Genomic DNA, 16416 nt, shown 5'->3' with positions numbered 1-16416 from the left:
TTTGACCTTACATTTCTATACAAACACTGTTTCTGAAGATGATTTTGTACAATGAAACTATCCAGTGAGTGTGCTTGTGTGGACTGAGAACCTACTAACTAACCAACTGGCTAAGCAAGTTTTGTGATAACATGGCTGCTGTTCTGCTAGGCTTAGAAATCTTTCGATTAGGTGGCAGGTCCCATTTTGAGAAGATTTTAGTTCCATTTTGAGAAGCTGAGCTCTCTGGAAGGTAATAAACAGAGTAAAGCAGGCAAATATCACAGATGTGTAGGCACTACCCCATCTGCAGCATAGAGTTGGGGCCGGGGTGGGGGAGGGGAAGGAGATAAGCGCAGCTCCCCAAAAGAGCAGTCTCCTCATTTCCCTCATCTCAGCTTATTCCTAATTAACTCCGCTTTGTGTCTGTTATGAATAGCTTCAAATGGAAATGCTCCAACTCCACGTTCTTCTTCATTCTGCATGCTTATTAAAACTGAAATTTCACTGTTTCCAACTAGACTAAATTGGTGGTTCAAACCACTGTGTGCTATTAAGAGTGAAGCATTCATTTAAGAGATGAAATCAGGATAAATATGGCCTGGATCAAAACTGGAACTGGCTGGAAACTTCGAGGCTTTGAGTTCTAAGCACGCTGTGCGAGCCTGGGAAACTCCTACCCTTTCTACGTGGCGGCTCTCCAATCTGTCAGGTCAGGATGACAGCATGGTGCCCTCCCGCCCGAGCTCCTCCAGACTGAAAACTCAGATCGGTGAAGTAGGGAACACTTTTCAGAGACGCCCTTACTGGCTGGGACCTCATTTTCCATTCCCGAATAGTCAGTCGCCTCTCAGAACCTGCCCCGATCGAAAGGAGAGCATCTGCAAGCCGCTCAGAACAGAAAGCGAGAACCCATGTGCCAGCCCGTCCAGGCTCGGTACCTGCTCTTCTTCAATTCTACGCTGTAGTGTTTCGATATAATGCTGGACGGCCATATAGATGAATCGGTACTGTGCTTCTGTCTGGACCATCCCTGACCTCTGAGACCGCACCATCTGAATTGTTTTGGGAACGTCGATGTCACAGTCAACGCCTACAAAGCAAGTACCACGAAGCATCAGGAGACACTGCAGAGCCGCAGTAAAGTGGTTTAATGTACAATTTGTAGCAGACTCAGATAAAACAAATTTATTCTTTAATGTTCTCACCAAATATGCTCCAACGGCTACAGCACAGGCCTTCTGACTGAAAACCACTGATCCCAGAAGATTAAAGTATCAGCAGTCAGGATCCCCTTACTCCCCAACAGCACCACCCCATTCCATCAGCAAGGATTAGGTGGCTGGGTAGAGACCCCACAACGTCGTCAACAAAAGGCCAGAGCAGTGGGATCGACAAACCCTAGGCTTCATTGTATGCCAAAAGCTCAAATAGCATCACTTCTGTTCTCGGGCAAATGGGCTGAAAGTTGAAGTCTTCAGCCCAGATTTTTGTGAAAAATTTTTAACATTCAAATTTCCATCCCCGGGCTATTTTTACCAGCACTTTCCTTCCATGTACTAAAAACAAGAACTGTAGCTTCTTGCCCCCGCACCCCCGCCCCCGCCCCCCCGATGACCTACCTTTCTCTCTGATGATGTCAATAAGGATATCGATCACAATAAATGTCCCTGTCCGGCCAATTCCAGCACTGTGGGCAGAAGGACAAAAAGCAATGACATCAGAGCCATTCATGGGGGTTTTATACTCAAAACCAGCTATTCATTTTAACAGAACCAGTGTCTGCTCTTGGCAGTATTTTTAAGATTGTCTATTTATATTTGAAAATATATTTGCTAAGAGGACTTTAGAGTCAGTCCAACCTGCACTTAGAGCCCAGCTTGCCCAGCACAATGTGCCCGAGGCATGTCTCTTAACCTCTCTGACTCTTGGTTTCCCCGTCTGTGAAACGGGGATAACAGTACATACTTTACAGGGATGGTATGAGGATTAAGTGTGAATCATGAAAAAGCCCGGGCTCACACACGAAAAAGGCTGGTAAAGAATAAGTAGTTTCATACACATCTACTTGCCCAACATATGAATGAGATTTAGGAAACTAAACTTTCCCCAGTATAAAATCGTGAAGCCCAAACTTAGACACCCGACCCCTGCAAACTGGGGTGGAGGCCATGAGCATAGCTTCCAGAAGCCTAGGTGGGGACTGGTCCAAATCATTTGAAGCAAACAAGTGTATTATCAGGGGCAAAAATATATCTCATTTCTGTGGTATAAAGAATAAAATCGCAATCAAAGAGATGGACCCTAAATTACTATACAAAAATGTCTCTAAATGTAGTTTATCCATGCTTCAAATAAGATTAAATTTTCCCCACAGTTAAAGAGGTGGGGGTGGGTAGATAAAAAGAAGCCCTGGGCCTAGGAGACCCCAGGGCTGTGGCCTAGAGAGAAGGGAGGGGCTGTCACCTGCAGTGAACCACCACAGGCCCTGCGTCCACGATGCTCTCCTGCTTATGGTGGACTTCCTCCAGGAAGTCCAGCACGCCCCCGGGGTCACTGGGCACTCCGTGGTCCGGCCAGGTCCGAAAGTGGTATTGCCAGACCGTTCTCTCCGTATTCCCCTGGAGTAGAGCCAAGAAAAACCAGAAAAGAATTAAATAAATCAAGGAGTTGAGGCCTTGCCCAATTTCGAGCTTTCTCAGAGCCTACGTGAGCCGAAGGCACTGGCTGGCACAGAAGCTGCTCACGCTCCATCTGAAGGTCCCCCTCGGACTTTCCCAGATCACTTCTCCTTTTGGACCTGACTGGGCAATCCTGGAGGCAACTCTCTGCCTCTGTCACCAAACCCAGATGTCTAGTGTGGCAATCTGTTCTTCAAGAGACGCCGACCTGAAATCAGCCCTCTGAATCACCAGCGGCCGGCGATGGCGTGGATCCTCTTCGTCCACGTGTAGCTCAGCTCAGGAGACACAGGGCTGTCCTCCCACCAACAACAGGCTGTCCCTCATATCGCTCGTTCCTCTTCGCCCTTCGGTACCCAAACCTCCTCCCCACCCCCAGCCACACACTTTTATTCTAATATCATATTTTAAACTCCAGTTGAGTGCAACGTAGATGAGAAGACAGGCTTTGCAGCCAGATGGCTGGATTGAGGCCCAAATCCCAGCACACGCTCACTGCGGCGCCTGGACATCCCTAGGCCTCAACTTCCTCTTCTGCAAATGGGAATAATAATCCCTCACTATTAATACCATTGTGAGGATTAAACAAGAGCAACTAAACACACGGCCGCTGCTCAGCAGATGAGGGGAGACTCAGCGCACTGGCACATCTCAGGGGAGTGATCACTGATGAAGGTCAACAGTGGTCCCAAGACCACAGAAGACCCCACGTTCTGGGACTACCCAGGTTAGGTCATGGAGCAGCACTATTCATTGCTACATCTTCTTATATATCTGGAGACAGTCTAAGCTAAGCGACATTTTTAAAGGGGATTTTTTAAAAAGGAGACAGTAATTAGACGAGTGTCCCCTACCAATGACCTTCAGGCCAGCCAAGGACTCTGAACCACAATTAAGATTTTTTTTCTTGAATTGTGTGCTTTTAGTTTGCTGGAAAAGATTTTTCTGGGTGTTACCAGTGAGCTAAAAACCAAAGGGTGACACAGTCACAGAAGACAGTCAGGGAATGAGACCCAGCCGCCCCTGTGTACCCACGCTCCTTCTCCTCGGTAAACGGTCACTGAGGCCTCGGCCCCAGCTCCTCCTCCGCAGGCATTTAGGAGGCTTAAATGAGATTATGTGATAGCGCTTTAGAAAAAGGGTAACTTGCTATACAAAAAAGCAGATAATATGAGACCATCAATTCGGAAGAAATGATTGGTCCCGTATCGGCAACTATATCAGAGGGTACAAAACAGAAACCCAAACGCTGACATTTCCCATTCTTGCTACTCAAAAATCTCTGATAACGAGGAGATGGGTAGTTTATCACTACAACTGAAGAAAACCCTATCTAGAATCTTTGTCCAATGTCTTCTTAATCTCTCTTGCATTTCTGCTTGACCGCTATGATTTTTTCTAGCTCCCTTCACAGTCTCTGCAATAGATTGAACCTCTTGCCTCTCCCCACTGTCATCAGAACTGAACCCCGCTGACATCTCAAGCTCCAGCATCCTACCCGGGCCCACGCCGTGCAGGCTTCCTGCTCTCTTCCGTCCCCACTACCCACAACTGCCACCTCAGGGAGCTCACCAGACGCTGAGCCCCTCCTCCACGCACCACCGGCCTCCTCCCGCCCTCGCTCCCCCTCATCCCTCATCCGGCTGAGGATTCCGTCCTGACATTTGTTCTCCATCACCTACCTCCGATCCCTCCACCCGCTCTCCATGCACTGCACCCGGGCGAAGACGCCAGGCCTGGAAGACCCCAACCACCCGCTTCCTGTTTCATACCGAAGGAACAAAGTAGAGCGTCCATGCAGAAAATGCACACAGCCAAGCGATGGGAGTGTCCCTAAATATTCGTGTTCACCACCTCAGATGGGCACTCAGCTCCGCCCAGAAACTTAATGGATTTCTTGCTTTTTCTACATAATTACTATTTCATACTTTTCCCCACTTTCCTCCACTATTTTGTCTCTTCTTAGAGTCCTCAAATGTCAATTGATGGCCTTTCCGTGTGTCTGATAGAGTTCATAAAGAAAATCCATTTCAGTTCCCCTACCTGTATCTGTGGCCACCTTCTCCTTTGTCCCTCCTGTTGCCACAGAAGAACTAGCCCTCCACTGATCAAAACCAATCCATCCACGATGCTCTGGATCCCACCTCCCCTCCTCGTCCAGCCTCCATCCTGCATCCCCTCCCTGGCATCTTTGCTTTGATGTCTCAAAAGCATCTCAAACTTTGCTTCACATGTCCGGGAGGTTATTCTTCGTCCTCCCTCTTTCCTCAGATCCGTGCCACCCACCCCACTTCTCAAGCTAGAAAACTGCAGTCCTCAACCCCACCGTCACCCCTCCTTTGTGCCATCAACGAACCTTCCCCCCGCCGCCCATCTGCCTCCACAATCACCTCCCGCTGGTGCTCTCCTTTCTGCCGCCCCAGCCCCCGCCCTACCGTCTTCTACCCCCGCAATCCCAGCCCCACTCACTGTCTCGTACACCTTCCAGCTTTCCTGACCTCTGCTTCAGGCTCAAAACCCTCAGATGGCTTTCGCTCCTCCTCCTCCGACGGCCACACTAGCCCCCGCCGCCCCACTGTCATCATCCCCAGGCAACTCGCGCATCCACCACTTCTCTTCCAGTTTATTCTGGCATTTTAACATAATATTCATTTCCAAAGGAAGGAATAAAAAGTAAAACAAAACAAATAAGAGTAAAAAAAAAACCTGCCTGAGTCTCTGGGATACGTGGAAAGGAGATCATCAGACCCAGGGGCCTCTGAACAGGCCTCCCAGACACTAGGGTCACCCCATCCCAACCCCCACACCCCCGCCCCCAGGGCTGTCAGACATGTTCCTAGCACATGGCTCTGCACGTGTGTTCACCTGGCACAAGAACCATCATAGGTTCCATGCTGACCAATGAATAAAGTTCACATCTCTTAACAGGATAGTTAAGACGCTTCCTGACTTGGTCCCAACCTCAAGATTCATCACTGGCCTTTGTTCCCCGTAAATCCCACTTGCCCACAGTTTGCACTTCAGCACCTCCATGTGGGATGTCGCCTCTCCACCGTCTTCCCCCATGGAACCCCCATCCTTAAGGCCCAACCTCTCCTGAGACCATGTCCCCAATGCTCCAGCTGAAAGGAAGCCTGTGTCTGCTCTGGAGCATAGGTACTTGTATATGTGGCTTTTTGCTGCTATGTAATTGTAATTCCTTGAGGACAAAGGCTATTTCATTCATCTTTGTGTCCCCAAAAGACCTGGAATAAGTAAGCCCTTCTCTAACGATGAAATTAAATAAATCCAAATCTAACCCTGCTTTGTAAAGTGAGTCACTCCAGGGACAAATCTGAATTACATTCACTTAACATCTGACACCACAGAATTAGATCTCTAGATAAGCCTCAGGGCCTTTGCACTTGCTGCTCCCTCTGCTTGAGATTCTCTTCTTCTGACATTCTGGATGCCTGGCTCCAGAGTGCCTCAGCTCAAGTGACACTCCCTCAGAGAGGCCCTCCGTGTTTACTCCATCTCAATACCCAGTCGCTCTCTAATATACTATCCTGTGGCCCTCACAGCACAATCAGAAGCTTCGCTGGTCATCTACTTTTTAACCTTCCGTCTCCCTAGGCTCGGTGAGGGCAGAGGCTGTACCTGTCTTGTCTACAAGGTACCAGCAGTGCCTCAACTGTACGTGGCACATAGAAGGCACCTTATTAATGGCTACTGAATCAGGAAGTGAACGAATGCATGAATGCATGCTAAATGAGCAACTGCATGACCCTGCGTTACTGCCTACCATGAACAGTTACCAAAGTCTCTAAAATACGACAATATACTTACTTGTCCAACCTTGGAAAGTTTAAGTTCTCTTAACGTATAGTCATGAGCGGCACTTTCTTTGACGTTCCTAACGCGCATGACGCCGTATTCTTTTAGAGCGTACTCGTCGGGCCAGTATTTGACACATTTACTCTGGAAAGGATCAGAGGAAAGACAATTAATCTCTGTGAACTCTGACCTAAAAGCCTAAAGCAGCAGAAGACGAACGTTCAAGTCTTGCTTAATGAGCACTAACATGGACTACGGCCGACCTAGTATTTAACTGTTGGATTTTCAAAGAAATAGAAAGAAGAGCTTGAATAAGAAAAGCAGGTGCTTGGAGAACGAGGGAGAAGAGGGATGACAACGGCGCCTTGCAGAGTGACCCGATCCAAGACACAGGTCAAAGGTGAGTCAATGCTTGTTTATCTCTCTCTAAAGAATCGAAGATGCAAAGGGAGGGACTGGCCAGTTGGAGGGTGCTGTCTAGCAGCTACTGATTTCTGAATTCTAGAGATCTGCCAGTCGCTCCGCAGGGAAGGCGAGCAGGGACTCTGGAGGTGGATGGGCCGCCCAACGAGCCAGATGATCTGGTTCATTTCCGCCCCCCGCACCTTATCTAACCCAACTGTGAATACCTCCAGCACAGAAAGGCAGCCGAAGGGGTTTTAAACCAGCCGCTTTTTTTATATCCAGATCCATTTGATACCTACTTCGCACGTGACCTTCACTTAACTAGGTGCCTGGGAATGCCAAGCCCGCAAGAGCAGGCGGATGGAAAAATACAGCACCAAGAAAATCATTCTTGCTGTCAAAGAGGAAGATATTCCAGTCAATGAGAGAGGGGTCTATATATTTGTGATGCGTCCTGGGCAAAGAATGATTTTGTATTTTGGAGGTTTTTTCCTTGGGCGTGGTCACCTACATCACATACTTTCCACAACCAAGACACAAAAACCAGCAAGAGAAATCTTCCTTGTATGTGAGAAATTCAGTTACAAAACTAGAAATAAAAAAGCAGCTGCAGACTATCCCCGCGATCAATGATTAATTGAATGAAAAGAAAAACATGGTAGGAGGAAAGTCCAACAGAACGATTTAATAGATGGTGTGACTTTTTTGCTTGGCACAGTTTGGGGGCTTTTATTTATTATTATTTTGAATTCAGCTTTCCCTCCAGTTTTTGCAAATCCAAATGCCTCTGTGACTCCTTTGATACTATTTCCCCACCCCGCTGAAAAAAACGCTTTTAATATTAATTGTACTCAATGCTGTTACTGGCTGATCAATTCTGAGAACTGCTACAGCTTAAGAGAACACAAAATTAAATCACAACTCTGAAAACATTTTAGCTGACTTTAAACATCTGCAAACTACTGCAGCTTGCCTCCGACTTTTTCCAAAGTCTAAATGAAAACCTTGACAAACAAATTCTAAAAGGTCGGAGCTAATACTCTGGCTTTTAAATCTAAGCCCAGGAATCAAAGAGAATCCAGAGTCTGGCTTTCCTTCTGTGCAGCAGGAGGGTACTGAGGGAGCAGGGTGTCAGAAAGGCCTGCGGAGAGAATAAAAGCCCATCGTGTCATCCTCTCCACCCATCAAACGAAGAAGATGATGGAAAAGCAGGCACAGACCGGGATGAGGAAGTGAGGGGTGACGCCGGAGTGATTCGGCCCAACGTCTGTCCTCTGAAGTGACACGAGCACCCTCTCTTGACAGCCCCCAAGAACTCAGAGCAGGTGGCCTCTGATAACTACCATCAGGCAACACGCAGGACAGAGGGTTCAGTCTTCCTTTCCATACTTAGGGAAGGTGACACTCACCTGACGTAGAAATTATGAAGACATCTTAACGTGTCCATTAATTCAAGGACAACTGATGTTACTGCAGACATATACTGCAGGAAGTCTTTGATTCGCAATGGCCAGATCGGGCCTCGAAGGTATTCAGAAGTGTACCAACTAGTAGTACAATGACAAAAATCTCATAAAATCAGAATGCCTTTCACAACTGATATGAAAATCATTTGGAGGGCTAAAATTCAAAATCACCCGTCTGCTTTAGATTTAAATGATATGCATGACCGCTACATTCCATGCGATTTTTAGATGAATCAATTAAAGTACATTTAAAAAGAACTTTGACTGGGACACAAACAAAAAACACCTAACTTTTCCATGTAACAAAACCCAAGTACATGGGCTCACTTTGGGACAACACATAGAATTACCACTTAATGAGATTGGTCTGCTTCTCTATCAGTGTGGGATGTTACGATTTTTAGAAACTGAAGTGTCGTGAATAATGTGGGGAGATGGGTACATGGCACACTCTGCTGGGGGGAGTGTATACTGGGACAATCACTATGGAAGGCAGGTGGGCAGAACTTACTTAAATTTACAACACGCACATGCTACAACCTAGCAATTCTTGAAGTCTAACCTAGAGAAATACTTGCCACATACACACAAAAGCAAGAAGACTATTTACTTCAGCACTGTTTATAAAGGCAAAAACTGAAATACTTAAGTGCCCAATGCATAAATTGGTTAAATAAACTATAATACATCCATCCATACCATGGAATATCAATCAATTACTAAAAAGAATGAGATAGGCCAATATGTACTAACAGTCGGAGTTAGAACATAATTAATGGGTGAGAAAACCCCACAATGCACACACAATTAAGTTACTGTATAAAAGAACTTTTTTATACAGTATTTTCCAGAAAATAGTGCTATATGCTTCTACAAGTATATATGTATGTAAATATATGTATATACGTAAATGTAGGTATGTGAGGTCCACGGTAATGCCTATAATACATGAACGTATGCAAATACCAAGAAAATAGTGTAGAATAACACAAATCAGACTGATAACAGGGTTTATGTTGGAGGAGGATAGTAAAATGGGTGGGTGAGGGATGGTGACAAATACAATTTTAACTGTGATGTGTCTGAATATTTATAAACATACTGTTTAGATAATTCAAATTAATTTTCAAATGCTTAAAAGTCATGGTAAATATAGTTTATATGTCCAATGAAATAAGCGTTTATTTATTAGTGCCCTAATCACCTGAAAGTAACAGACAGGCCTTCTTACACTCCCTTTTGACCACTGCTTTTGCATTCAATACGATAACAGGGCTGGATTTACTGTCTCACCTTAAACAAATAAAAAAACTAGAAAAATGACATGATATATATAACAAGATTAGTGCCAAGGACATTAAAACAATTATAAATATATTCCATATGTTCAAAAGGTACAAGAAATGATGCACTTCTGAAAAAGAGAAAAAAATATTAAAAATACTCAAATAAAACTTCTAGAGATGAAAAGGACAATGTCTGCTACGAAAAAAAAAACAACACAATGAATAAGACTAACAGCAGATTATATGCTGCAGAAGAAAAGATTAACCTAAAGACATATAGCAAAAGAAACTATCCAAAAGGAATATGAAGGGAAAAAAAACTGAAAAAAATGAACAAAGCCTCAGCTAACTCTAGGATAACTTAAAACAGCCCAATAAACGTGTCATTGTTATCCTAAGGTGTGGGGAGGGGGGGAGGTAGATATTTGAAGAAATACTAAATATAATTCAAATTTGAAAAAAAACTGTAAATCCACAGATCCAAGAAGCTCAACGATCTCTGAACAGAAGAAACAAGGAAAACTATACCAAGACACAGCACAATCAGATCTGTCTACTTCTTTTATGCCAGAGGGTCAGTTAGAGTAAGCTTAATTTGCTTACCCAATTCTTAATATGGTCAACTTGATGTGTCCATTATTTTAAAAATATTTTCTCAGAAGAGGATGTAGCATACCTTTCCTCTCTCCACTTCTTTCGTTGTCATGACAATCACTCGGGAGTTCTCTTGAAACACCATCCGCCAAAAGTCATTCACCGTATTTTGCAGACAGCCTTGTGTGGCAATATAACTCTTTTTGGGCTTGGAATTGTTGCATTTGGTTTCAAATTCAGGCTAGAAATTTAGGAAGAAAATCCTTCAAACAATTGAAAGTTGCTTTTCAGGACACAAGGAATGATTTAAAATACAAAAATAGGTTCGCCGTGTACAGTCAGAAAACGCGGTGAAAAGCTAAGTTTACCATGATAATATTTGCATTGATGTAATCTGAAACAGGCTCACTGGGATCACCGTCGTGCAGAACAACCCTGGTGTGATCAACTGGAAGGAAAAGAGACCAAGTCAGAAAGATATTCAGATCTCTTCAGGACAAATCAGTTCAAACCAGTTAATCCTCAACTTTGTCCAAATTCTATTCATTTAATGATAAAGCCACATAAAACATTAGATCTGAAATAAGTACAACAATAATCTAAATACTACATGATGCCTCATAATGCTTTCTCTAAGAAGAAAGCATTTCCTGGTTTTGATAATATACTACGTCACTTTCCTGGTTTTGATAATATACTATGGATATATTAGGATATTTTCATTGGGAGAAGCTGGGTAAAGGGTACATATTTTTGTAACTTCTTATGAATCTAAAATTATTCAAAACAAAAGTTTTTTGTTTTTTTTTTTAAGGAAGGGTAAAGTACAGACAAATGACATGATGTCTAAGATTTGCTTCAAAATAATTTGGAGAGAGAAGAGAAGTAGATCAGAGCATAGATGAAACAAGACTGGGCATAAATTGACAATTGGAGCTGGGAGCTGGGTACGTGTGCATTCTTTATACTATTCTGTTTCCTTTTGAATACATTTTATTCTTTCCATAATAAAAAGGATTTTGTTTAAATGAAGCAGAATGATATAAAACACCTAAAAGGGAAGATTCTGATAGTATCGACTGACCAAATTCTGCGCGTTAGCAGCATACCAATCTGAGTGCTCTAAGCCATATATTTTACAATGGGAATTAGTAATACAGTTGTATGTCTTGATAAAATAACATTCTTTTGCCTCAGACTCCCCATCTTTAAAGAAATAAGATGTGCATGAGAGGATATGTCTGATTGGGATCTTTAAGGGAGGAAGGACGATCACATTGTTTAGAAACTGCATGCTACTGTTCCCTGCACCCTCTCCTACCTCCCTACATCTTACTAATGAGCACCATTAGACGAGCAGAAATGAAAACTTCAACATAAAAAGGATGAGGCTTCTCCAAAGTCATTAGGGCCGTGCTGCAGCTCAAACTGATCTCTGCAAATTCTTCATTGCCCTTTCTCGGTATTATAAATGCCTCCACTTTCCCCTGTCCTCACCTACACACATTACAAATAATCCACATGGATGTGATATACAGAAACACCATGTATGTGTGCATACGCATACAGAAAGAGAAAACTATGCTACGCACACATACGCACACAAATAGGTTTACGCTATCTGACAAAGTGGCTTTGACCTGATAAGACATTAGAGCAATGCTCTCCAAATTTGATCATGCACCCCAATAAGCTTTAATAATAAAGTTTTTGAACATTGAAATATATACTTTTTTTTTTTTGCCTATTTTTAAGTTAGGTCAATTCTTTATGCAGGCACTGCCATTAATCTATACAGAAATTTAATTTTTTCTTTTCCTTTATTTTTAATTAAAGGATATAAGTCAAGGGAAGTTCTAAATGTTCCTTCCGTCCCCTGCCGTGGCTTACCGGCACAGCCCACTCTGGAGACCCGTGCAGTACAGCACGGTGCTAAGGACAGTGGCTTTGGGGGCTCTAGCACCAGTTCTCCCACCTACTCCTACTGCGACCTTAATAAAATAGCCTATAAAATGGGGATAGTAATAACAACTGCTTCGCATGCATGTGGTATGGACTGAGATATGGGTTCAGAACGTCTGGCACAGTCAGTCCGCAGGAGAGGAAAGCTAGAACTGCCGTTTAGTGCCATTTCTCTGATCCTCGTCTAAGGCCCACATCCTTCTGGGTCTCTTTTTCCCCACGGTCAACTTGGGCTCTACCTGGCAGTATTTGGGTGTGAAAGGAGGTACTGCTTCATCACAAGACTCTCTTTTGAGAAAAATGTGGTTATGGACCCAAATCTCCGGTCATTCAAGCTCAGAGCATCACAGAGCGGAACAGGCGGAAGAGCCCTCAGAAGAAGCTTGTCTGTTCCCCAGATGAAGGGACAGAGTCTCAGAAGGAGGTGTGCCTTTTCCAAGACCCAAAGGCCACGTAGTGCAGAGCAAGGACACAAGCCTGGGCCCCCTGTGACTCCTGGTGTGGCCTGACACTGGGAGATGGCAAGCCTTAAGATTATCCCTCTTAGGCAGACAAAATTAATTAGCAGAAGGAAACAACCACACTTAAAACCTCCTAGGGGCAATTTTACTCAGTAATCAACATTGCAGGAACTCGGTGATTGAGGCCATCAGTTTCCACCACAGTTGATTACTTTAGAAACTGCTCACAATTAAAAGAGGTTATGGCCTCAGATCTACTGACAAGGGCACATGCCCTCAAGAAAAGTAACAGGGACCCTAAGAATCACAATTACCAAGAGTGACTGTTACTGAGCAGAATATTAGTACTTACAGGGCAGGATGTTTTTATATCTATTTTTGTTTTTATTTTCTTGCCTCTGACCCTCTTTTCGGCTGTAGAGAAGTTTGCACTCCTGCTGTTGTAGTGTCTAGAGAGAAACAAAAGGAAAATATCATCATGTGTCAAAAACCTTCCCAAAAAAATCCTGGCTCGGCATTTCTGCTTTAAGAAGTTTATCGTAGGAAATAGTCAGTCACAGTCGTGTGCAACGGCTCCAAGGATGTTCATCTTAACTGTACCAACAGTGGCAAAAATATCAAAAATGACATAAATGTCCAACAGGGAAGGGCTGACTAGCATTACTGCCTGCTCCCACAATAGAATGTTCTGCAGCCATTTAAAAGATGTTCTAGGAGGATATTTCATGCCTTGGAAAGATGACCAGAATAACCGCTAAGTGAAAAGATCAAACTTCCCAAACAGTGTGTGACATAAGCCATGCACTTGCACTCGCCTGTGTATATAAGAAATGGCAGAGGATATACATCGAAAAAGTAATGGGGATTTTTTTTTTCAGGGTAGTGGAATTATAAAGGTCTTCTTCTTCTTCTCTCTTTTTTTTTAATCAATGGGGGGAGCTTACATTTTCTACAATGAATAAATATTTATAAAAAGAGAAACCTTTAAAATTAATAATTATTAAAAATGAAAGCCAGGGGAGGATGAAGAAGGTAAAGGAGATCAAACAGATGGTGAAGGAAGGAAGCCAGACTTAGGTGGTAAACGTACAATAAAGTATACAGACGTATTATGAAGAGGCACACCTGAAATATATGTCATTACCCAACCTTACCCCGATTAATTTAATTTTAAAAAAAGAATAAAAGCCAGCAGGTAGCGGTGTGCAGTGTACAAATAAAGATGGGATTCATGGCCTTGAGGCGTTTATGATCTGCCTCCTTTTCCCATTGTTTAATTCGGACCAAGCCATATGTCATTTCTCAAATTTAGGTACCAGAGGACGATAAAGTGGTTTGGACGCCAGTGGCCTGTGGGCACGCAAGCTTTGCTAGGAAGGCTTTAAAGTCCTCCTATGCCACAAAACCATGTTAGTGCCACAGGTGGCCAGCCGGCATCTACACAGATCCCCGTGCCTCCATCATGGTGTCCCCAGCCAGAGTGAGGAAGAGACATCGGGCTCCTGAAGCGAGTGGCCAGAAAGGACACCTCCACAGGGAAAGGAGGCGGGGAAGCCCGTCAGGCAAAGCAGAGACTAAACCAGGAGGCCACAGCAGGACTGGCCCCAACGGAAGAGGGGACGTGGGGAAGTGGCGAGAAGGACCGGCTGTGGAAACAGACAGGAAGGAGGACAAGCCAGGCTGAAGCATTTTCAAAGGGTAGGTTTCATTTTCAAAATTACAAAAAAAAAAACGCCTCTTCAAGGGACCATTAGCTTCAAACAAGCCTAATCTGTAACGGGAAATCACACATGGGCAAATCAAGAAAGTGAAAGGCAGACTAAAAATATGTGTGTGTGTGTGTGTGTGTGTGTGATTCTACAAGGAGTGACAGAGTCAGTATGTCATAACATAGCTGCTCTGTTATATTTCCATTCCATTTATCTGAATATCACAGACAGATATGAAAGTCAGGATTTTAAATTACTATTTGACTCTCGGTTTCAAAACGCAGCATTAGGCCTTGACACACAGCTAATAACAAAAGTGTTTAGCTAGCTGAAACCTGGGCAGAAATAAAACTCTGAGAAACGGTCATTCAAAGTTTTTAAATGAGTGCTGATTAATTAAAGCCATTTTCTTTCTCTGAGTGAGCATTTCTTCTGAACTATGAGCCAGTCTTACCGAGCAATATTTGCTGTTAGGAAGAAGGTTCAGTCTTGATTTTTAGACATGATGGCAAGGTTCAAAAATAAGTTCAAACACTATGAAGTGACTCAATCACTTAAAATCAACCAAGTTAAGAAAAACAATGTCAACAAAAGCTACAATTGGGGGCGGGGGGGTGGGGGGAGTCGTGGCACTAGGAGATAATTAGCTTCTCAGTTCAAAACAAACTAGACAGTAAAGCAAAGAAGTGTTCACTTAGAAAACAAACTTTACCCGACGCTTCACCTGAGGAGGGCACACGGCCAGGACGATCCCTGCGAAAGCCACATTTCATCCAAGCCCTTCGTTTAATCAACTTTTAATTTCTCCCTCTGCCGTCAAGATCAAGTCTAAGCTTTTCAACAACTCATGAGGCCTTTTCTTCTCTGAGCTCAGGGAGGCCCGCCTCTAATATCAGCTTCTGTTTCACCCAGTCACTCTCCTGCCTGTGCCTCAGTTTCCCCAAGTGTAAAGTGAGGATAATCCTAATTACCTACCTCAGAGTACCAGTGTAAGACCTTAATGTAAAGTGCAAACTCCTGCCTGAAATACAAGGAAGCCGGTGAGGAGATGCTGGCTGTCGCTATTAGATTACTACTGGTCCTGGAGCTCTATGCCCAGCTGCTGCACGTGTGGTCTGCGGACCAGCAGGACCAGCAGGACCAGCAGCATCGCCTGGGAACCATTTAGAAACAGTCTCAGGTCCTTCCCCAGATCAGCTAATCACAACCTGCACTTCAACAAGATTTCCACATGATTCAAGTGCACGTTAAAGTTCTGAGACGTACGGTCTATACTCCAGACGTACCAAGATATACGTGAGGGCCCTGGATTCACCTGGCATGTTTAGGCTTTCATGCTCTCATACTTGCTATGCCTCGCCTAGAACTCCCTTTTTCTGCCTTGAGCACCTATGTGTAGTGATGTTTATTCTTTAAGACCTACCTCAAGTACTTCCTCCTCCGGGAGGCTTTCCTGACCCACTGGGCAGTGAGGAGCATGACTTCCTGTGCCACACAATCATCACTTAGCAGCTGTCTGCAGAACCTCCATTGCTGGGAAAATTTCCCTAGGTGTACTGGAACCCACCTCCAGAGGACGGGGCCGACAGAGGAAAGACTCCAGAATTAAAACATGTATTAAGGGAACTTAAGGACAGAACAGAGTCTTGAGAGGCAGCAAGCTGGTGGATCGCCCCACAGAAGGGGACGGGGCGGAGCCTTGAGATACATATATAGCCACCAGGAACACAGGTGGCCTATGGCCAAGTGGACTGTGCTTGTTAAGAGCTGTATATTGCAAGGCGGTAAACAACTTAATGGCCCTACTTATCCATGTAAGAACACACCTTTGAGGTGTTAGGGGCCCACCCCTCAGGCAGTCATTGAGAGCAACCTGCTTCTTAAGATGGCATCAGTCACATCAAGCACGAAAAACCATTTTGCCTAACGCCCCCCATGAGTACATCTGTCACACTGAATCCTGCTTATGTCTTCCCAATCTGTATCCTCTACTCCAGAACAGGGACCACCATGCTATGCCTACAACTAGCGAGCACCAGGCACAGAGAGGACACTCA

The 16416-nt window shown here is 44.2% G+C and overlaps 1 protein-coding gene across 1 annotated transcript in view; it reads right to left on the bottom strand.

The window, feature by feature from the left end:
* Positions 1–16416, bottom strand: part of PTPN11 (protein tyrosine phosphatase, non-receptor type 11) — a 78598-nt gene that overhangs the window by 17071 nt on the left and 45111 nt on the right. Inside the window, exons 7-13 of the mRNA XM_011355821.2 lie at positions 13003–13099; positions 10596–10675; positions 10310–10468; positions 6489–6620; positions 2446–2600; positions 1602–1669; positions 921–1072 (exon numbers count right to left, since the gene is read on the bottom strand). Coding sequence (XP_011354123.1) covers positions 921–1072; positions 1602–1669; positions 2446–2600; positions 6489–6620; positions 10310–10468; positions 10596–10675; positions 13003–13099 — 843 coding nt within the window. The remainder of the gene's footprint in view (positions 1–920; positions 1073–1601; positions 1670–2445; positions 2601–6488; positions 6621–10309; positions 10469–10595; positions 10676–13002; positions 13100–16416) is intronic.

This window comes from Pteropus vampyrus, unplaced genomic scaffold, assembly GCF_000151845.1.
Source record: "Pteropus vampyrus isolate Shadow unplaced genomic scaffold, Pvam_2.0 Scaffold23, whole genome shotgun sequence".
Lineage (NCBI taxonomy): Eukaryota > Metazoa > Chordata > Mammalia > Chiroptera > Pteropodidae > Pteropus > Pteropus vampyrus.
The sequence above is the reverse complement of the archived record's forward strand: the minus strand, read 5'-3'. Positions and strand labels throughout refer to the sequence as shown.